At 32.4% G+C, this 24,107-nt stretch overlaps 1 protein-coding gene across 3 annotated transcripts; it reads right to left on the minus strand.

Moving 5' to 3' along the window:
• Positions 1-248: 248 nt before the first annotated feature.
• LOC129792618 (hyccin) lies at positions 249-24,107 on the minus strand. 3 transcript variants are annotated; one of them, XM_055831858.1, is made up of 4 exons: positions 23,669-24,070; positions 21,062-21,812; positions 19,423-19,539; positions 249-3,052 (listed from the first exon to the last, which is right to left on the minus strand). In XM_055831858.1, exons 1-4 carry the CDS (start codon positions 23,819-23,821, stop codon positions 2,772-2,774), a joined length of 1,302 nt encoding a protein of 433 aa, XP_055687833.1. In that variant the 5' UTR covers positions 23,822-24,070; the 3' UTR covers positions 249-2,771. The 3 variants fall into 3 exon arrangements, with proteins under 3 accessions (XP_055687833.1, XP_055687831.1, XP_055687832.1); XM_055831856.1 differs by lacking the exon at positions 249-3,052 and adding an exon at positions 4,273-5,092 and having other exon boundaries at positions 23,669-24,107; XM_055831857.1 differs by lacking the exon at positions 249-3,052 and adding an exon at positions 14,839-16,990.

Consider the following 24,107-nt stretch of genomic DNA (forward strand, 5'->3'; position numbering starts at 1 on the left):
ATTAGGGATTCACCTTTAGAACTTGGCCAAAACTTCGGAAAGAGGAATAAGCATAAAGTTTACACGTGGAATGCTTCTATGGGAAAATCAATGAGTACAAATACTCCACTTTGACTTAACTTTAAGCACCCATTTCAGAGTAGATAAACTGCTATACGGAGGATTTTCATCGTTGGATTTCAGAGGAATTATCAACTGAAGTCAGAGAACTAACACAGGTTAAAAGCACAATGAGTATGTCTTCATAATAACCATATAACCATTATTATATATTTTTATCTCATCATTCCTATTATATACACAATATTACATACACTGTCGGATTTTTTTTAGTATCAACAATATCAATTTTCTGTCTCAAAATTTGTCTCTCAGTGTTTTTTTTTTATTTCTCATTTCATCAATCTCCATTCTATTTGTATTCCTTTGGATTATTTTTTCTTCAATAAAACTATAAAGTTATACATGCGAGCAAAGATAAAATGTAGGTATATATTTTTAAATAAATAAAATACGCTCAATGTTTTTTTTACTGGATTATATAAGAATAATTAATTGATTGAAAAATTGTTTTCTGTGGAAATTCTTCTCCAAAAATCGTTTAATCTTTCAAATTGAGTAAATATTTTTGCTGAATAATCATTTGCCATGCGAACACAAAAATCACAGATCAACATTGATATTATTTTGAATTTATTTACTTTTTTTCATCTATTTAATATGCTTTAATATCCACATTTATTGGTACAACATTTATATTCTTTTTTTAATACATTTTTTTGTTCAAGATTTCGATGGTATTTTTTTTTTAATTTGATGGGTTGAGATTTTTTTTGCAGATTGGTCAGAAAAATTGTTTATTAACTTACTTTCTCTCTTCGTTCTCAAAATTATTTTCAAATTATTTCAAAAGAAGCTGCAGAAGACAATAGATTTACCGAAACGTCGCTAGATAGACTCAAAAAATTCTTGTATTAAAATAAAAGAAAAAAAATCGAAAGCAAATTAGATCTGCTAATGCCTTCATTTTTATTAAAATATTTTTTATTAGGTACGTTTTCTCTTTTTTGCATGCAAAGAAAAATTTATTTAAAAAAATGGGACTTTTTGTTGATATTCTTTAAGATGTATCTTAAAAGAAAATTAATGAAAGTTCTAGCTATAAAGATTTTTTTTATTTTAAAATAACACAAGACCTTAGTTTAATAATGTCAGAATCTCTATGTAGATTTAGGGGAGTAAAAAACGGGAAAATTTTGTAATAGGCCTGTTTAATAAAGATCTTAACAAAAGTCTTATTTTTTTTTTAATTTTATAAGAAAAAACTAATAATTTTCATTAAACTTGAAGACTCAAAATGCTAATAAATATTAAACTTACTATTACAAAAAGTTCCCTTGGAGGATATGTTGGGATTTCTGAGGATTTATGGATCATCATAGAAAAGACTGTAGTATCGAAATCTAGTTTATGTATGTATATTTAGTAGGTATACAATGTTTCAAATTTAATATTAATTAAATTGAATTTAGAATAAAAAATCATAAGTAAATTGCCGAATTGAGACAAATAAATTTGAGCTTCTAATCACACTTTCTTTTAAAATATATATTTCTAATTTAATTTTCTATTAATTACATAACTAATTCAAAATTTAAACCTTTGTTAAAACTAATCGTGGTTTGGGGAAGAAATTTCGAAAATTGATTTATTTTCCAATTATTATTTACAAATTAATTGAATAATACTAATTATGAATATTAATACAGTTGTGCCTCAGATTAGATTATTTATGGATTTTCTTCTTTTTATTATTCTGCTAGAACCATTTATTAATGAACCAAAATAATCAGGTTTGTTAGAATAAATCAGCTTTAACTGGTTAATCGAATTCAACTAAAAGTTTCAAAACTTTCTATCGATCTTTTAAACAGGTTTGAAAAATTCATTTGAAGAAAATTTTCTCAGTTTTTAAAAAAAAAATTGTGCTAAATATTTTAATAAATTTCAATCATAATTAAGAAATAATTCAATTCTATTTCAGTTTTTTATTATCAAAACAATTCTTTGAATATTATTTCACAGTTTATCAGAAACTCGCTAAGCAAAAACAGTCACAATCCGAGGCACCACTGTAACTCATAACATCATTTCCATAATATTCTGCAGAATTCTATACAACATTTATTATTAAAATGTATCATATTCGGATTTAATAGTTTGGTAACTACCTTCTCGTCATAATTATTGTCAACGTGATGCAACTAATTGCTCATAAAATGAACAAGATTTCCTATGCAATAGTTACTTTATATTAAATTTAAATTTATTTACAAATTATAAAATGTCGAATGAAAATTCTCTCACATAATTTCTGAAATTAATCTGAAAAAAGATGATTTAAATCTATTAGGTAATAAAATATTATTTTGTAATAATATCCATGTAACTACATAAATGGCTAATTATTTTAATTATCATGAAGGGGATATTTATTTATGTAAAGGAATTTTTTATTAATTCTCAAGGAACAAGAATCTGTATAAAGGGGTGAAATACGCAAATATACGAAAATAACCGAACAATAGAGAAGAAATTATAAAATAAATTCTTTGAAAATTAATTTATTCTTTTGGGTGAAATTTTATAAAACAATTTAATTTTTTTTTTATTCTTTTATGCTTTTCCAGACCTGATGAAAGAGGTAAAGACAGTCGAATAATCGATAAATTGACGAAAAATAGCGAATCCAAACGTCAATTGAACGAACACTACGCGAAAATTATCGATGAAACATTAAAAACTGTTTGCCCGATTTCTTCAGCCGACGCTCGATAATTTAGTTCGGTTATTTTCAAATAAATTCTGCGTTTCAGTGAATTTTTGGGAGAAATTATGGACACCCTACTAAAGATTACACTGAGAGGAAAAAAAACTAATGAACAGTGATACTTTGAGACACATCCGGGATGTAGATTTAACAAAAAATGAGTAATGCCAAGGATTTTTTTCCATCCTAATGAACACCGATAGATGTCAGGAATCAGCCAGACTACAATGAAAATCACATTTTATCCTCCGTATATTATTTTAATAATTCAAATCGTTAGAAGTCCTCTCCTCGTTACCCCAGAAGGGACAAATATTACACACAAATGGTGGGATTTTTTTGTAGGAAAATTCTCACTTCCTTGAGAGAATTTTCCCACCTCGTACATCAAAAAAAAATCTACCTCCTATTATAATGAAATGCACCACATTGACATAATGGGATGTTTTCCTTTTTTTATATACACAAAAATTTATTATTACAATGAAGGAACAAGGAGGGTAGAGGTGAAAGAGATAAAACACCGAAAAAAGGACTCTCAACGGACAACCTTCGTTTGTTTTTTTTTTCTTGCTGAAGATGAGTAAAGACACTGAAGTGGGGGGATGTAAGATCATCAATTAATCCTGGCAAAATTGTTTAACAACCGTTTACGTTTTATCCTCCCTTAAATTAATTACCTCCGCGCTTTTACTTTCAAAACACACCGCACTTTGTCATTAAGAGATGGATGGTGAAGGATAAATATTCAACAGGTTACAAATACCAATAAATTTTCTCATTTTATCTACTTCTTCACACCGTTCTGCTAAATTTATTCGTCTATTTTCATTGCATGAATTGCTTTTTTCATTGTCAATCTGATATATAAAGTTCATTTTGGGAAAATAATTTTATTGCCGTAGCGTTTAGCCTTTGATAGACATTTCCATTCAATAATGGAAATAATTCATTTTTTTCCACGCAAAATTTGAATTTAAATCACACGCAGATTTATTTATTTTCACTTTAATTTCATAAAATCAATCGCTTTAAGTTTTAGACCTTTAAACATTGTGTGGCAAAATATAGAAAAACGCCCCGTAGCGCCATCTAGATTTAAAGAATATTATTCTGTATAATTGTTAGAAAAATTTAAAATATAAAGATGATAAGGTACAAAAAAATTGTTTCTTGAATATTTAGAAATTACCATAAAGTAAAAAGAATTATTTTTTTAGTCGGAATCAGTACTACATCAGAATAAAAATTACTTTTCAAATATTTTACTCACAGAGGGTGCAAGAATCAAAACAAATTCCAAAAAAGTAATTAAAACATTTTTTTTTAAATTTAAGTCATAGTTGATGAACCTTTTTATGCTTCTAGATGGCGCAAGTTGTCACTTCTCTACTATATTTTAGTAGTTGCAATATACTCCTTATATCCAATTAAAACGCCAATTAAAAAAAATAATTTTTAATTCTCACCAATAAACATGAAATTTTTAAAATTTAATCTTTTCCATTAAAAACCATTAATCACTTGCATTGCATTTTTCATTGTTATTCGTTTATCTGGAAGAAAATTTTGCCAGTTTCTTTTTCCCGGGAAATAATGCATTTTTGAATAAATCATAAATTGGGCATAGGATGTGGCAAGGTTTAATTAATTTTTTTTTTGCTTGCTTTTAGACTTGACTTATTTGAATTTTGGCCTCAATGGAGGTTGCTGCTGAGGAAGCAATGGTCATATCTGTGCCAGAATCCACAGATTCTGTATTCTCGAGACTATCGCTTGCGAGTGTATCCTGCGGAGTCTTCACATCACTAATACCACCATTTGTCAGCATCCCATCCACTGGACCATTCCCAACATCACCCGCGAGGCTTTTTGTCCTCGTAACCAAATTCGGGCTCTTATCCCCATCGGCGCTATCACCAAACTGCACCATGTGGAATGATGCATTCCGTGCACTGGCAATCTTCTCCTTCAGTGCGGACTTCTTCGACACCGCCTGTCCTACATCCTTCCCCTCCACTGTACCATTATTCTTACTGGCACTCTCCGTTCCTGCTTCCTTCTCCTTCGCCTTCTCCTTGAGCTTCTTGAAGCCCGCCGCAAAAGGAACTTTGTGACTTTTGGGATTGCTACTTCGTGTTGCTGCGCCACGCGTCAGCTGTTGCTCACCCTCGGGTGATTCTTCTGTGATACTTAGGAGACCCACATTGGCCTGTACCACACCACCACCCTCCTCCTTTGGTGCCTGAATTGGTATATCGTCTGCAAAATAATTTTTTGTTCCATTCCTTACACGTTTTTTCTCTTTGTCTCTTCTTTCTGTCCCACGCCACAATTTTTTAAAATAATTTTTTTAACAAATGTCTTTTTTCCTCATCCATATCCTACCACCATTTTCACAAAAAAAATGTACAAAAAAAAAACAAAACAAACTCTTTGTAAAAAAAAAAAAATTGCAGCAAAAGATAAAAAATCTCATACCATTCCTCAATGAATTGCATTTAAAAAGTCTAACAATTCATCATTTCCTAGAAAAGCATAATTTTCTCATTTTTATTCTAATTCTAATAAAATATTACATTCTTTTGCATTCATTTGTCCACAACCAACAATTCCCTTGACACACGCATGTGAAAAGCATGATTTTTTTTTGCAACAAACTCATTTCCCTGGGAGAATTTATTGAACCATCAACACGTGTAGCTCATCCATCCACTCACCTGATCCACTCTTCACACACTACGCATACTTTAGTAAGCTTCCAAAGCTCCATAGTGGGCCAAAATGACCTCATTTGCAACAACAAATTGACTTTTTTTTCACCGGAACACACGAGTTGTATACATTAAATCAGAAATCCCTGCAGCGCTTGGGACGAAGTCGGATATTTCATCTAAAACTTTTGTCGGCATATCGATAAAATTTGTGTTTGTTGGTTGTATTTTACACGTTGAGTTATTCAATAAGATTATTAGCATAAGTCTTTCTCTCTCTGAAAGATTATTTAATAGAGAAAAATTAATTTTTCAACAAATTAAGAACTTTTATTAAAAAAAAGTTTTATTTACGCGAATCCATAAAAACTTAGAATCAAAAAAAAAATTTAAACACTTTTTTTTTAAAAAGATTTATTTTTTTAAAGCTTTTTTTGAGAATCCTGTCAAAGAAAATCTTGCAAATCTACTTGGAAAAAGCTGCAAATCTTTTACCTAATTTGTTTAAAAAAATCCCACAAGTCCTAAATCTTCCCATAAATTATAAAAAAAAAGTTCTTAAATAGGGAAGACTGAGGCCAATAAAGTTCCATTAAATCCATTAAAGCATTATATCTTTCTAAATCTTTAGATGAGTCCTTAAAATAAAAGAAAAAACTAACACACGGCCTTTTAGGGAAGCTCTTCTGAATTATAAGACGTATGCAACGACTAAGAAATCCTTTTGAAATTTCAACGATTTCAAGGATTCAGCTCTATATTTATTTATTTTAAAATAATTTCCAGGAACTGCTTAAAAAATATCCTCAAAAATCCATCGATTTTTCAAATAAATAAATTATTTAATTTAAAAAAAATTATCACGATAACTCACTTTTGATCATAAAAAATATTCAGTCTGCATGTGAGAATATGTGGGGATGCCATTGAACCAGAGATAACGTCACAGGCACACCCCCAATGTTTAAAAAAAAACATCCCAATCGAAGGGCAAACTGGGTAAGTCATATCACTGTCAAACGATGTGTAAAAAGTAGGTGAGTTCTAATCACTCAATTTATTGACCCACATATGACCTAAAACGAAGCACCGCAGCCACACCGTCCAATCCAACATGATGCAACAATCAAATAATAAGGGAACTGAGAGTTGGAGAAAGTATGTCAAATGTACGATATGTACAAAAAATATATATGCAATCACATATAAATTAATTGGGACAAACCCAGTTCAACGTTTTGCACATACAGGACATACTCAACTTCACCACAAACCCCCACCCAACCCCTTTGCAAACCCCCTTCAATTGAAGTAGAGATGCGCACCCCTAAGGGGTGCAATAACATCAATTCGCACTCTTGCTGAATTAACTCGATGCAAGCCATTTGTGGCTGTAAAATGCAATTCTTCGATATAGGAGTATATAATTTTAATGAACAATATTAAATTTAATGACAAAAACATTCAATCAAATGCACATCAATTGAAAAACTCCTTCAGGCAAGTAGGGTAATGTCTTCTCTCCACAAGTGGAGCACGCAGAGAACGTCTCTCAGCACATTTTATGAAAGTAAAAAAATATTCTTTGTACGTGAACTTTGACATTTACAGCTGTGAAAATTGACTGAAATTTTTCTTTTATGTTTCAAGGATTTAATCATCTTTTTTTTTCACTTTTCTCTTTTTGCTAAATGCCGAGATTTTGTGGAGTACCCATACATAGGGAATTAATAAAAATTCTACCACATTTCTCATGTCCTTTATTAATATCAAGGGCAACATTGTCTGGGGGAATTTACAAAAAAAAATTGTGGAAAAATTTCAAACAGACAGGACTCTTTAAGTCTTTAAGGTATTAGCGTTTATGGTAGGTGTTACATGTTGCTTTTTGAAGAAAATGAATTATTGTGAAGCTTTTAGAGCTTAAAATACGTTTAAAGATTTTAAAAAATCGAATAACTATTTTCGGCTTTAAAATTAGGACCTTTTAGTCTTAAATTAAGTGTTTTTAGGTTTAAATTTAGTACTTTTAAGCTTTAGTATTGTATTTTTTTAGCTTAAATTAAGTATACTCCTTAATCATGACTTTAGTACTTTTTGAGGTTGAATTTAGTATTTTTTGGGGCTGATTTTACTACTTTGTAGGCTTAATTTTAGTACATTTGCGGTGAAGTTTAGTATTTTTGGGGCTGATTTTTGAATTTACGGTCTTTACATTTACTTATTTTGAAGTTTTACATCACAGAAATTTCAAAAAAAAAATCTTAGAATCGGTCCTATTAATCGACCAAAAAATCTTTGAAATCTTTGAAAGTTGTTGTGTAATTACAAGAATTTTAATGATTTCTTGGTCGCAGAATACGACCCAATATCTGTGCTAAAATCAATACAATACATCAGTTCTCCTAAATGCACTAAATAACACTAAAATTCATAGAGGATATAAAAACGAGTATAGTTTTTTTTTTAATTTCCTTGAAATTTTCTCAATAGTTCATCATCTAGTTTCATTTCAAACATTGAAAAATAAACTTTTCATGAAAATTTCTCAAATTGCAACTTATAACTAATTTATTTGTGAAATATTAAATTTTCTGAAATGCACAGAAACAAATTAATCTATCCAGACTGTCAGAGACTCTCAACTCAAACTTCAAGTCCTTCAAACTATAAAATATTGGGGAGTAATAGAGAATTTAGTTTCTCTAAAATATGTTGTATAATATATAATTTATTCCTACATATGTACGTTATTGCATTCACATAGAATGATGTGTAGAATGCACAACTGGGGCAAATTAATTTGTGCTTGAGGTCAGCATTAAATGCTAAATTCGTGAAATTATTTTGAACTAATTTGTGCAAAGATTGTGGCAATTTGAAGAAGATGGAATTCAGAGAATTTCCTAAACTTGGTAGGAAATTTCGTACAAATTTGTGGAGGACATTTCTCTCGTTTTAATTTGATGTTTGGGGAGAATCCACAGAGAAATGTGGTTGTGTGATTATTTTGTAAAAGGACACCACCAGCAGGTAAATCAACAAGTCAATTATTCATTTTGATATAGTCAGGTCAGTGACAAAGTCATTTCATCACATTCACACAAAGTCCTCACATATCCTACCAATCATCATCAACACATAAACTAAAAACGTCACTGAGAATAATTTTTTTTGCACATCCACTTTAAGCACTCATCAGGTGCTCTAGTCACTCTAGACTTTTTTCATTCATTCAATAAATTCCACCCACTATGTAAACTTCTCCTCTATAAGTGGGTTGACTATCGTCTTGGATGTGACAAGGCTTTATTGAATTTATATCGATTAACTTGCAGTGTCATCCATTCATTGCATGTCAAGCCTATCAACTAAGGAAATGTTTCTGATTTTTTTCTTTTCACTTTTTTTTCACACCGAGGAAAGTTTTAAAAATAGTTTTAAAACAAATTAAATATGATTGAAAATTCTCCGAGAAAAATTATAATTAATGCGAGAGAGCAACATGTGATTAAAATGTTAACTAAATGGCACAATCGGTAGCCATTGGGACAATGGCGCATAAAGCCTTCGGTTCAAATCTCAGTAAGGTTTGATTTGTATTCATTTTTTTAGATCAAAAACGATGTTTTTTTTTTCAATTTCAGATATTTAAGTGAAATCAATCAAATAAATAAAAAGAATAAATCAATTTCCTAAAACAATCTCCGTGTTAGGATGAATTGAACAAGAAAAAAATCATCACGCACTCACAATTGGCACACTCACCAGTTCATTGTAAAGGAAGAAGCAACAAAAACATCATGCATTCACTCACTATTTCCACGGATTAAATACAAATTGAATTTCTATAGAAAAAAGACATGAAATTTTGTACAAGTATTCAAAATCAATTACATTTTCATGCTCACTATTGTCCTTTTGCGTGTTAAAACGCACTGAATGTCCAAAAAATAAAGAAAAACGTGATATTCACTAAAAATTCATTGATCTAAATTTTTATTAACAATGAAAACTTTAATGAAAAAAACTCTTTTTTAATAATGAAAAGTAAGAAAAAAAAAGTCTCTGTTTTTTTTGTAAATTACCTTTTCATGCTTTATCAAACAGAAAGGTTAAACTTTTATTTACATTAAGTACCATTCCATAGTAAATTGTGAATTTATTTTAGTGATAGAATTTAATAAATCAGAAGATTTTGATATAGGTATATAGTAAATATCCTAGACACATTGAAAAACTATTCTGGACATGATCCTAAAATGAAATTCAATTTAGACGAGATTCTAATAAAAAAAAACTTATCAGTAATTTATAATATTTAGTATCTTTTGTATAATAATGCTGTTTGAACCTTAACCAAAACGAATAACTTACTAAAATTTTTAAAATAATATTCAATTTTTGATACGTGTCTAGAATATTTTTGTATAATTTATACGAGATTATTTTTAATTGAGTTTAGGTATTAATTTTTATAATAAATATCTTGATGGGTTATCGTTAATTTTTTTTCTTCAAAGTCTTTAAAAAATTTTGTGCATATTGTTTAATATTTTATCTATCTTCATTATATTGTATCGTTTATATACAATTTATTTAAATTTATCGAACACAAACGCATAACGCGCACAACTTAAAATCTAATTTTTATTGTAATATCTACCTATATAATTCATAAACTCTATAATAAAATAAAACAAATATCCCCAATTTTTTTCTCTTACGTATTTATGGCAAAAACAAAGCACTTTTTGTGGGTGTAAATTTAAAAAAAAAAAAAGGATTTCATTAAAGCGCGTCTCTCATATTCATTGAATCGGAAACTTCCCAAAGTTCTCCACAAAATCCCTCAATATTGTTCCGTTCAGTGGCAAATTAAGTAGAAATTCTCTTCAATATTTCCCACGTGTCTTGCGTCAAAACATCTCACCCCTATTCATGGCACGTAAACATTTTTGCGGGGGTGATTATTTGCTAACACAAAATCAGGTCATTTTAGTAATTTGGCATCAAAATTTTAACTTTAATCTCTATAATTCGCACAAAAGGAATTTTAATGGCACATAAAGATATGTTTTGTTGTAAAACTTTTCCTAACAAGAAACAATAAGAATTAATATTTTGAAAGGAATTTTGTATAATTACTTTAATAAATTTATTTAGGCCAAAGGATAAACAAAGGATTAGAATGATATAAAAAATCATTTTGTTTCTTTGTGTGATAAAAAGAATTTCTACTTTTTTTAATGATTCGAATCGTTCAACAATTTCGCGAGATTTTTAAAAGAAAATCTTCCGGAATATTCTCTCAATTAATTTTAATAAATTTTAATTCTATGATTTAATTTTTATTATTAATTTGTCTTAAAATTTAGTTAAATTGGGAAAAAATTAAAAAAAAAAGATTTTCAAAGAGCTGAAAATCAAGCAAGATTTTCCGAGTTAGAACCGAAAATTACCTAAAAAAGAAATAACATAGATTATTCAAAAAATATGTATTGAAAGGCTGATCCTTTTTCTCATTGGATCAGGACATAACTCAATAGACTTTTAAGAGTATTAAGAGAACATAATGCATCCAATGAAGTCAATAGGTACCAATGTAATATTGTTTAACCTTTGGAATGCGGAGGCCTTGGTAGTTACGTAGAATGCGAAGGTGGGGTCGTTGAACGACCCCAAAAAGAAGGCCAATTTTCTCCCAAACTATACAACCTGGAGTTGTCGGGTTAGTGCCTATAGATTCCTTATATAGTCCTCTTGCACCCTGCACCACAAATTGGCCGCCCTAAAATACTTAGAAGGAGATATTAGGGAAAAACATTTTTCAATCATTTTTCACAATTTCTTTTTGAGAAATTTGTCAAGAAACTGCAATTTTTTTTTCACTCTTCCCCACATTCCCCTAACTTCCCGCAACGTGATAAATGGCAATATTTCTCGAATATTCTTTATTGTTTTGCACATTTACATGCTTCTAATTATGTTTTATGTTGTTTATGCTCTAAAAAATTTTCCGCAGCATGACCGTTACACCAATTTTTGAATTCCCTTCTTCTACATTTTCCTTAATAACTTTTCTTGTGGTGGTCGGATTGAGCTGAAATTTTTACACAACCTCCTCAGATAACCAAGGAACTTATTTCCAAAAGATGGGAATGGTATCTTTTATATTTATGGAGATATAACACGAAATATAGCGCTGGGGTCGTTCAACGACCCCGCTCCGCATTCCAAGGGTTAAATCAACGTGATTATACTATAGGGGCCTTCACTCTACTAATCTGCAATTTTTCTCTTTGTGTAAAAGTCGAAAATATTTCTTCTATGTTTTCTGGTTTGTGAAATCTGATGTTCGCTGGATATTCTTTTTAATCCTTAAAACACGTTTTTTTAAGTGAAGCTCTGGTTGAGCCTTTAAGGCTCATATTAAGACATTTCCACATGCTTAATTGATTGTTTATCTGCTCTCGTGCTCCGAATAAATTAGTCAAAAAGTCTAGTCATTCAATTGATCACTTTATTGAGATTAATTGTGAAAGTAGCATATTTAGGGCGTAGGTTTATTTTCATTCCATGAAATATAATTTCAGAGTATTAACACATCCTGGACGGCTTGACGCACATCGGCGTCCACTGACAGTTCTCAATTCTGTACGCTGTAACAATTTGCCACTCTTTTTGCGTTTGATATTTACCCGGTAGGAAAACTTCTCCAACATTTTTTCAGCCAATTTTGATTGCTGACTCGTAAGGTGTTCATATATGATTAATAAATCTATTATTTATTAAATTTATGAAATGATTTGAAATCAGCATTTAAAAGATTTCAAATTAGTTGTGACAAGAAAAAGGAATTATCTAGAATATTCTAGATAATGATAATTCTGGATATTATTATCCTATGAAGGAAATAGAAATAACAGACTGGCTCAGAACAGAAGGCCGTGACTTTTGGTTGACGTCTTCGCGAAGCAACTTTTTGGAAGCGACTTTTTTGCGAAGACATAACCTCAAAGCAACTTTTTTTTTATGCAAAAAAGTGAGAAATACGAGGAAAAATGCATTGCAGTGCCCCCGGAGGGCTTCCCGTATGCTCTTGATGCATTTTTCAGGTGAAAATTCGCACAATTCTTTTTTTTGTCACAAAAATCTTTCGAGGCAACTTTTTTGGCACTTGGAGGCAACTTTTTGGAAGCGACTTTTTTGAGGAAACATTTTTGAGGAAACTTTTTGGAAGCGACTTTTTTGAGGAAACATTTTTGAGGAAACTTTTTGGAAGCGACTTTTTTGAGGAAACATATCCTCAAAGCAACTTTTTTTTGTGCAAAAAAAATTGAAAAATGTGGGAAAAACTGCATTGCAGTGCCCCCGGAGGGCTTCCCGTATGCCCCTAAAGTCAATTTCCACCCGAAAATTCGCACAGGAACTTGAAGTTCGTACACTTTTTAATACACTTTTTTTCTTTCCGGAACGGTATGATGTGTGCCCGGAAAGTACCATAAGGGCCTGGAATTTCAGCAGGATGACTGCCAATTGCACCAGGAAGTTTCTAAGGGATCTTAGGAACTTCCTTTTCATCACCCGGCTTTTCCTTGTGTTATCTTTGGGCCAAAATCTGAGTGTATAAAAATGTTTTACGAAATTGCAAATATGACTTCCCTCAAGTTCCTGTGCGAATTTTCGGGTGGAAATTGACTTTAGGGGCATACGGGAAGCCCTCCGGGGGCACTGCAATGCAGTTTTTCCCACATTTTTCAATTTTTTTTGCACAAAAAAAAGTTGCTTTGAGGATATGTTTCCTCAAAAAAGTCGCTTCCAAAAAGTTTCCTCAAAAATGTTTCCTCAAAAAAGTCGCTTCCAAAAAGTTTCCTCAAAAATGTTTCCTCAAAAAAGTCGCTTCCAAAAAGTTTCCTCAAAAATGTTTCCTCAAAAAAGTCGCTTCCAAAAAGTTTCCTCAAAAAAGTCGCTTCCAAAAAGTTGCCTCCAAGTGCCAAAAAAGTTGCTTCGAAAGATTTTTGTGACAAAAAAAAGAATTGTGCGAATTTTCACCTGAAAAATGCATCAAGAGCATACGGGAAGCCCTCCGGGGGCACTGCAATGCATTTTTCCCCGTATTTCTCACTTTTTTGCACAAAAAAAAGTTGCTTTGAGGTTATGTCTTCGCAAAAAAGTCGCTTCCAAAAAGTTGCTTCGCGAAGACGTCAACCAAAAGACACGGCCTTCTGTTCTGAGCCACTAAGAATTTAGAATATTCTAGATTTTTTTAAATCACACTGTCACAAATACATGTAAAGCGACTTTTTTGAGGAAACATTTTTGAGGAAACTTTTTGGAAGCGACTTTTTTGAGGAAACATATCCTCAAAGCAACTTTTTTTTGTGCAAAAAAAATTGAAAAATGTGGGAAAAACTGCATTGCAGTGCCCCCGGAGGGCTTCCCGTATGCCCCTAAAGTCAATTTCCACCCGAAAATTCGCACAGGAACTTGAAGTTCGTACACTTTTTAATACACTTTTTTTCTTTCCGGAACGGTATGATGTGTGCCCGGAAAGTACCATAAGGGCCTGGAATTTCAGCAGGATGACTGCCAATTGCACCAGGAAGTTTCTAAGGGATCTTAGAAACTTCCTTTTCATCACCCGGCTTTTCCTTGTGTTATCTTTGGGCCAAAATCTGAGTGTATAAAAATGTTTTACGAAATTGCAAATATGACTTCCTTCAAGTTCCTGTGCGAATTTTCGGGTGGAAATTGACTTTAGGGGCATACGGGAAGCCCTCCGGGGGCACTGCAATGCAGTTTTTCCCACATTTTTCAATTTTTTTTTGCACAAAAAAAAGTTGCTTTGAGGATATGTTTCCTCAAAAAAGTCGCTTCCAAAAAGGTTCCTCAAAAATGTTTCCTCAAAAAAGTCGCTTCCAAAAAGTTTCCTCAAAAATGTTTCCTCAAAAAAGTCGCTTCCAAAAAGTTTCCTCAAAAATGTTTCCTCAAAAAAGTCGCTTCCAAAAAGTTTCCTCAAAAATGTTTCCTCAAAAAAGTCGCTTCCAAAAAGTTTCCTCCAAGTGCCAAAAAAGTTGCCTCGAAAGATTTTTGTGACAAAAAAAAAGAATTGTGCGAATTTTCATCTGAAAGTGCATCAAGAGCATACGGGAAGCCCTCCGGGGGCACTGCAATGCATTTTTCCCCGTATTTCTCACTTTTTTGCACAAAAAAAGTTGCTTTGAGGTTATGTCTTCGCAAAAAAGTCGCTTCCAAAAAGTTGCTTCGCGAAGACGTCAACCAAAAGTCACGGCCTTCTGTTCTGAGCCAATACATGTATTATGAAGTTTTCAGAATTTTTAGAATAAAAAAGTCAACCTGCTTGTTGACGTTATCATCAGGTGATTTAGGTTATATATTTTACGAAAAGAAAATTTTCCTCTTACATAACCTCAATTTAATTTTTGTGATAAAAAAAATTCTTCACAATGTTTAATAGCAAAAAGGAAACTCGTCTGAGAGATTTTCACTGAAATTATCCCATAAATCTGACTTTTTTCCACATGAATATAAAAGTGCGGTTATGTTGGCATGAGAAAAAATGCCAAATATGTCCAAAGATTTTTGAAAACTAAATTGTGTTTTCTTTGCGATAATTTTATATTAAAAAAAAATTTGTGTTACACATAACTGAATATTGTGTCAAATAAATATTTTCTGATAACGTGCGAAGAACATAAGAACACCATGGTCCCACCGGGTAACATTTCTGGACGCCAGTGACTAATTGTTACATGTCGTGTAAAAAACCTTTGGGAAGTATTTTACCCGTCGTCAGTGTGTTAAAAAGAAAAAGTTCTTTCTCTTTAATTTGTTCCTCTACGAACCCTATTCTAAAATAAAGGAAAAAGTATCCTCATGGAAAGCTTTCTGTTTAATTTTAAAACTTTTCCAATCCGAATAGTTTTCCTTTGTTAAAATTCCGGGTCCTCAAAGGATTAATGAAAAGTTTCTCATGCAGCTCGATCAATTTTTGCGTTATTAAAAGATTCTTTGAACTTTAGATCAATTCTTCGTAAATTATCGAACTTTAAAAATTCTTTTTACTAACCATGATCCAAAACAAAACCATCACTAGTCCAAAAGTTAATATTTTAATGACGCAAATATTCGTTTGGGCGGATAGGACGATTTTCATTTCTATCTAGCGTAGGACTTCTCAGAGAAGTAAAACCGGAAAAAATGTAAAATTTGACCAATTTTCGGCTGTTGCACAAATGAACACTAGTAGAGTGAAGAGCCCTTGTATTAAAGTCTAATGAATTAGTAAGAATCGATTTTTACAATGACTTTGTGACGTAGTTAAACCGTAAATTTTGTTATTTTAGTTCATCACTAATTAAATGACTTTTGTTCACAATGACGTCGTCACTTTACCCCATCCTCCCCTAGTACAGTAAACTAAATATTTTCATCACCCAGATGATGGTGCAAGTTTTAAACAATAAAACTGAGAGACTCTGTGGGGAAATCTCTGCGTAGTTTATGAGACAATACGATGAGGGCGGCTAAATTGTTTTAGAGATATGTGTGTGTGCGAAAGATCCCCAATTTCCGACACACGGTGGGCAGTCAAAATTCAGCGAATTGTCGGGGGTTAAAACTAAATTAATTTGTTGTTGTCGGTGTTAAAGCAATGTCGCAGAGTATTTTAGCACTATATAATACCGCTCCCTCCCAACACTTTTCCACCTCGTCATTCTCCACTAATTGCACACTGATGACTTTGGAGAAAATTCATCTCCGGAGATTTATTCTGTCTCCCTCTCTCATGTCTCGTGTCTGTTATACTTTTTACTGCATTTTAGCTTCTTGTTTTTTTTTATTATGTTACGTCTCTTGTCTCGTCTGGGTTGCGTCGTAGAATATATTGGCTACTTGAGTAATCCACTATTGGATTGACCAACGTGTACACTTGCAGGGCGTACAGTGTGCTTGAGATTGTGCACCGAATCAATGAGAGCTTGCATTTCATCCCCAGAGTCATCAAAAAGTTGATTTCTATCCTCAATGGCTTGGTACAGACGTGCCCCCGCACTTGCCCGAATTTCTGCACGTCTCGTGGGTGAATCCCTCGGCGATGGGGTCTTCTTGCGACGTATTGGTGATGCACTCGGTGAGCCATTGCGTGTTCTCGACGGGGAATCCTTTGGGCTTGAGTGACGTGACGATGAGGCGGATTTCTTCGGTGATTCAGGCTCCTCCTCAATACTCATGGACTTCCCACCACTCGGACTATACTTCCATCCCCAATTTCTCCACAATTTCGTCGATGCCTTTCGCATTCCCTTTGGACTTGCATTCGCATCATAAGGCACATTGTCACCTTGTGGCTGTGTTGGCTGAAATCCTCGTGTTGGCTGACACGGTGCCACCATTAAATCCTCCACCATCTCGAGATCATCTACATATACGGAAAATTGGGAATCGTACGGACGATTCGCAATGTAAATTCACAATTTTCAAATTTTCACAGCTCATTTCTTATTAATTTTCTTCTCTTAATTTTCACCCCTAAATTAGTCTTCAATGTTGCTCTTTAAAAATCATTTTTATTTAGTTTTTATTAAGTTTCCTGTGTGTGTTTTGTGTGTCGTGTTTTCGTGTATGTGTGGTCGTACTTTTTGTCAAAAATACTTTTATTTGGCTTTTTAAAAAGATAAAAAGAAAAAGAAACATCAATAAAATATTAGAATAGAGATAGAGCAGCGATTTTTACGAATGCAGCAGCAACTGCACAAAAATTCTAACGCATTTTGTTGTGGCGCAAAAAAAAATTCTTGTATTTTGTGATTGTATCAAAAAGTGAATGTATTACTGCGAAAAAATCTTTTGCAATTCCTAAAATAATTTAAAACTTAAAAAAATAAGGAATACAGTAAGTGGCAATATAACCATCATTTTTGTAAAAAATTTTTAAAAATGTTTTTTTTATGCTTTCAGACTTTTTCAAAGTTTTGACAGTAGCTAACACCTGACAAAAATAGCCGCAAAAATTAGAATTATTATTGTTTTTATCTACAGAAATATTTCCCTTTTTACTTGATGAATTAGGCTGATTTAAATGGTCGGAAAATTATTGTTCCTTATACGAATCTAGCTTAAAATTAATACTTTATTAGAACAAGCCTAAAACTGTTTTAAAAAAATCTTGAAATATAAAAAAATTAGTCTGCCTAGACCTTGATTCGAACCGGGGCAATTTGCATGAAAAGCAAGTCCTCTTGTGCGCTAAGCTAATTATCTTCCTGTTTAGATTCTTATAGTACCTACATTTTTATTGTCATTTTGTTTATTTTATTACGTTCGATTCTGTTAAATTTCTTTTAAATTTTAATTTTATTCAAAACATCAGTAAAAAAAAAATAACAAATATTCTGTCAAAGAGCCTTTTGATTTATTACTTATGTTATTTAAATCAATTTTCTTTTAAGAGTTATTCATCTTGTAATTATTCTTTTAATATCAAATTTTTAAAGGCTTTAACGCATTTAACTAGAATATTTACAATAAAGATTTAAGCTAAACAATTATTCACGTTCGTTAATTGTAATTAAACTTTAATTATAAAAAAAAGATGTGTTAAAAAAATTCTCTTTGATCCTATTTCTGCTCCTTTTTGCCACAAACTGTAATCATTTGAAAGAAACGAAAGGAAATTGTAAAGAATAAAAAAAATGTGATTTGTGAAGGCTTAAGCGCTCAAATGTTCATTTACCAGCAACAATTGAATTGTCAAGTATATAACTGAGAAAAAGAGAAAGAGCTAATTTAGTTGCGTGAAGAGACGCAAAAGGAGGAAAAGACAGCGTGGCATATATTGTGTGATGATCTCCGGGAAGGTGGAGGAAAGTGGGTGGGTGTATGTGATTATTTTCTTTAAAAGCCAGCAGCAGCATTTTAGCAGAAAAAGTGCCACGACAACGTGACATTTATCCAAGTAGAAAATCATTTTAATGTGAATATCTTACGCATGAAAATAAGAATTTTCTTCATTCCTTCGTTTATCTTCACTTGTTTTTCCAGGTTCGCTTTTTTTCTTCTAAAAATTGATTCCTCAATGGTCGTCGTCGTGTCATCACCAAAAGCCAATTCTTATTTTAAATTGCATTTGTCTGATAACTTTTTTCTTAATTATTTCTTGAGTTAAATATAATTACAGTGTGAAGCACAATAAACTCTATTTCAAGTATAAAATAAGATTATAAATCAAAAGAGATTCACTAAAAGCGAGAGTTTCGATTTCTTTTGTTGAGATTTTCTTTTGCAAATTATTCGCAAAAAAATAAAGAATTTGAGGCTCATGATAGATTTTGTTAATGGCGATCTAAAATTATACATAATTTTCATCATACAAACATATCAGCATGCAGGAAAATAGTGAGCAAATTAAGATTCCTTCCTGTAGGACCTTTACATAATATTTATGCATTTCTATGGCCCACTACCTGCGCATAAGAAAAGAAAATGCTTTTTTGTAAAACCCACAAGAGAAGAAAAATGCAAAACAGATGTGGAAAAATGCATTCTAATAAGAACAAAAACGGAAAATCATGCAATAAAACAGCTATAAGAATTTTTTCCACACATCAGCACACTTGTCCCAAACATGTGCTATATACAAATGTAATTATGTGGAAAAGAATTCAGTGAAAAACACACAAAAACACACACATTTATGTACAACGCAACAAAGGACGAGAAAATGGCTTAAGGAAACAAATATTTTGGACATATTTTCTTTTGTCGTGAAGTCAATAATTTTTTTTCTCTATCTCCTTTTTGTTCATCGCGCGCAATGTGAAATTCAATGAGCCATCACCAGAAATGACTTACCTGGAAGTTTCTTTGCTCTAAACGAAGCATTTGTTATCATACTCTTGGACACAGTCACGGTGGTTGTTGATGGTGTCAGCGCTACGCTAATTCCCATCGGACCATCGCTGGGTTGACCTTTTTTGTGGGAATGTGCGGAGGAGGAGAAGAACAACAGACAAAAAAAAATCGGTGAGAAAATATTGGCATAATATGAAGGACATTGTATGGCGAGAAGGAAGGAAGGTAGAAAAAAAGGACGATAATTGATTAAAGGGACATTGCTGATGAATTTTCATGTAAACACTTTAATGATGCGAAAATGTAGGTTTTCATCCAATTAAGCGGATTACTTTCGCCAAAGACTTTCCCAGGAAAATCCACACGCTTTTCACACGGATGGCTTTTCACGTGAACACTTATCAGACTTTGAATTGACAGGGTGTGGTAATTGCTTTGCAAACTATTTATTTATTAAATCGCGATAAGATTGCAATTTCGAATTATTTTCAAGTCTTTTATTTTATTTTAAATTATAGGGAAGAGGGGGAAATGTTAAGAATTATGAAAATTCTTCTTAAAAGTCGAATTTTCAGTCTCAAGCTCGGTCAATTAAATTTTATTAAAATCCAACGTTTCGGAATTTTTAAGTCCTTCCTCAGGGCTTAAAAATAAGAAAAAAAACTTACAAATATTTGAAAAAAAATTAATAATGTCATTTTCGAAAAATTCGTGTAAGAAATTTTCGAAATTTTAATTTTGGATTTCAGAGCCTCTTGCGGTTTTTTCTCATGACTGCGCTGTTCTAGATATTTTTTAGATTTCTTTACATTTCATTCGCACTCAATTTAATTAAAATTGGACTTGTAGAACTTGAGATATGACCTATCAACTTTAGAAGGTCATAAATCCAAAATAACGACAAAATTTGTTTTAAATATATTTTTGCTTAAAAAGCTTAAAATCTGCTATAAGATATCAAAATTGTTAGAAAATTAAAAATGTCGTTTTCGAGATATTCATCGAAAATTATTCGAAAATTTTGTTTATTTTTTTTATTTTAGGCCCTCTAACGATCACTTTAAATTTGCAATACGCTAAATATTTGTAAGACTATTTGAGACTTAAATTGTGCTCAATGGATCAAATTATTTTCAAAATCGATCAAGCTGTTTTCGAGCTGTGTTCGAATTTGATGAAACAATTTAAATATCAATCGTTTCTATCCATTTTCAATTTCTCTTTGACATTTTAAATTTCGTTTTACTTCCAACAAAATCCATTAAATTAAATATTAACTAATCCAATACGAAAAATAAAACTGAAATAAATAAAGACTTTCAATTTACATTTCAATCACCACACCCTGTGAGTTCTTTTGCACTTTGAAATGAAACATTGAAGGCAACGTTTCTCAACTTAATCAAATATTATTGGATTTATTGACAATCTCTCGGCATGTCAGACGATACGCAAAGGGCGGCTTTTGATAAGAAATTCATTTAAATTCGAAATTTACAAGAAAAAATTGATAAGAAACGAATAAATGTTTTTTTTTTTTCATTACACACCTGATAGAGAGATTGATAAAGTCGCTATATTGAGATCATTGTTGCATTCGTAAAAAAAAAGAAAAAAAGAACTGAAGATTCAAACTTACCGGATGGATTGACATGTAATGAATTTCTGACGGCATTTGTGACTAGAATTGTCTCCGGGAACATCTCGTAGCAGGCTCGATTGTGAATGTCGTCGATGGTTTGGATGGCCACGGAGGCGAATTCATTGAACATGGCAAAATAGACGGCCTGCAGGAGCTCGAGGAGAAAGGACGCAGACACCGGAATACGCGGAAGGGGTCTACTGGCCATTCCCGCATTGGGATCTGTGGGCCCACAGTTTGCCCTGTGACCCGACCCAATGCGCGTGAAGCCCTGATTGACGAGCTGCGTTGCCGTCCGACACAGATGATACAGGGCGGGCTTCTGAATCTGACTCAACTGCTGATTGTAGACAAACATGAGCGCCGTCATGACTTTCAGCCTATTCTGTGCATTGAGGTGCTCCACCTCGGGCATTGGACCCCACGCTACGTCCCTATTGCAATTCTCCTCCCATCGTCGCAAATCCGTCGCATGGAGACTCTTCTCCTCGTGGTAGATGGACGCCTGGGCTAATACTGGCATACGGAATGACACAACACGCGGCTGCCCATCCTCATTGCTTATCTCAATGTTGTAAATGACAATGAGGAGCATCTCGATGCTGCGGCAACTCTTCTTGTCGCCCTGCGACACGGCATTCAGGTAATTGTAAATGAGTATCGGTACGAATTGCAATGTAAATCGCCGCAATTCCGTCTCATTTGATTTGTAAAAGCTGTAGAATTGATTGCAAATTGAATGCAATAGCTGCAATGAATAAAAGAATTTTCTTTTAAATTACTTTGAATTTTTTTCTTAAAGTTCTCGGTTGTTTTGAAGAGAAAACAGAAGAATTTTTAGGAGAATCTCTTAGAAAAAAAACGATTTATTGGTTTTCTAATGCAAAAAAAGCGAAAGGTCATATCATGCACTATCCTTACATTTTTTTATATAGGATAATCATATTTATTGATTTTCTCATTATACTGAGATGCATTCGAATGAGCTTTACGTGAGACATAGAGAGCATTCTTTAAAAATTCATAGAAAAACTTAATTTTTTTTTATTTAAAAATTGTTATTTTGATTTTATTTAATCGATTTTTTAAGTACAGAAAATCTCATTTTTAAAACTTAAATTACATTAAGTTTGTTTTAAAATTCTTTCAATTTAAATTTTTTTTATTGAAAAAAAAAAGAATGTTCGATGTTAAAAAAGTAAGTATAAGTACCTAATAGTCTATTATGAGATTTGAACCCACAACTTTTGCCTCAGAATTGATGCAATTTAACCAATTAAACTATTTAATAAAAGAAAACGTAATAATGCAATACAAATAGCTTTCTCCAAGGATTTTTATCCTTTATTAAAAAAATGCAACAGGACGATCCAGAAATTTACTAAACCTTCAACTTAATACTTTATTAACTAATTTTCATAAAATCTAATAAAACTGATCACTCTTTTTAATTTATTATTTTTTAAAAATTAATAAATCTCTATAAGACCTCTAAAAAATTTTTCGAACACTGAGTTCTTTTATTAAAAAAAATCTCTTTCTGGGAGTTCTTTTAAAGTCCTCCAAAAGAATTCTTTTTGTGAAATTTATGAGAGTCATTAAAATAAATATATTTTTAGTTCCGTCTGACAATTTTCCTCCTTTAACCGAAAATTCTTCATAAAAAACCCAGAAATTAAATAAATACAGCTGTTTAAATTTAAAAGGAAGTCTGTCTGTCTGTTTGTGGCAAATGAACTCCTCCGAAACGGCTGGGCCGATCGTGATAAAATTGGGCTAAATATTTAAATAATTAATTCTATTGCGCTAGGAAAGTTATTGAAATAATCTTATATTTGAATCTTTCCATTCCCAACACCTCTTACTCATTTCCTAAACTTTTCCCATACAAATTCGTTACTTTTTCGTGAAAATTTCATATTTTTCCTGCTTCTTAACTGTGATTCTATTTTAGCTTCAAATGAAATTTGCCCACACGTGATTGGGGGCTCGTTATTAATACAAAAAATACCAAAAATTTAAAATTTTTTGCATTTTAATGATTTATTGAACGGAAATTTGTGTTTTTATTGCATCCTCATTGGGTTTTTCGATGTTAAAAAATTGCCAGCAATGCATATAATAACACCCAGGTGTAGCCAATTACCTCATCGCGGGGGCTCTACTAATTTCAACGTATTGCTGGGATTAGGTGATTAGCAAAAAGGCCTTGGATAGCCTTGAGCTGTGAGCTCATCATGGTTGGAAGAGCTCTGTGAGAAAAAAAACATCTCTCTGGAAATTCTAAAAGAATCTTCTTTTTCAAGAATCTTAATCAAGAATGTTTGAAAGAGAGATTTCAATAAATTCCAAATCTCAAGACTTGTTCAAGATGATCCTTAATTTGAAGATTTCGCTGAAGATCTCTTAGAGAATTCCCCAGAAATGTTTAAATTTTGTGAAAAGGTCTCGAAAGAGTCGGAAAGAGGAATTAGAGCATAAAGTGATTAAGTAAGATAAGACAATTTACGGGCAATTTGTAGTGTGACTCATTGGCTACTACAATAGAGTTTCTCTCAGGGATGGGAAGAGATACTTCCTGCACACAGCAGGACACAGACTTACGTCAGAATATTTGTGCCTCTCATTGAGGATGGTAAACAGGGCGCTGGCAATTTCGTGGTTATGCTCATGCTGGGCAGCAAATGTCCGGATCTCCGATGGGTCCTCGAGGGACGTGTAGTCAGCAATCCAGTCTGTTACAAGTGACTCCGCCATGGTCCTCTCACAACTCACTGCCGGACATGCTTTTTATCCATTTGCAGGAGGACCTGTTGTGTGTCACCTCACTCTTTGACCTCTTCCACAGCCCCCAAACACCACCACACTGTGGGAATTTTCTCACCAAGCACTTTCCTCACAAACTCATGCACCCACCCACACTGCACTTGCACGCTTTTCCTCTATTTTTCACGCCCAATTTTGCAAAATAGCAAATTGCAAAAAAATTTTTCTTCTGACTCCGCGTCAGCTGCGTCAGCACTTGTCACATCATGCTTCTCAT

The sequence above is a fragment of the Lutzomyia longipalpis genome, chromosome 3, assembly GCF_024334085.1.
Source record: "Lutzomyia longipalpis isolate SR_M1_2022 chromosome 3, ASM2433408v1".
In the NCBI taxonomy this organism is placed as follows: Eukaryota; Metazoa; Arthropoda; class Insecta; order Diptera; family Psychodidae; genus Lutzomyia; species Lutzomyia longipalpis.

Bases quoted from the DNA above. Each gene is read 5' to 3' on its own strand.
- LOC129792618 (XM_055831856.1), bottom strand. From the start codon at position 23,821: ATGGCGGAGTCACTTGTAACAGACTGGATTGCTGACTACACGTCCCTC. The intron at 21,813-23,668 runs GTAAGTCTGTGT...TATTCATTGCAG, and splicing joins AGAGGCACAAATATTCTGAC to CTATTGCATTCAATTTGCAA. The intron at 5,093-19,422 runs GTAAGTCATTTC...ATTATTTTGCAG, and splicing joins TAGAGCAAAGAAACTTCCAG to ACGATATACCAATTCAGGCA.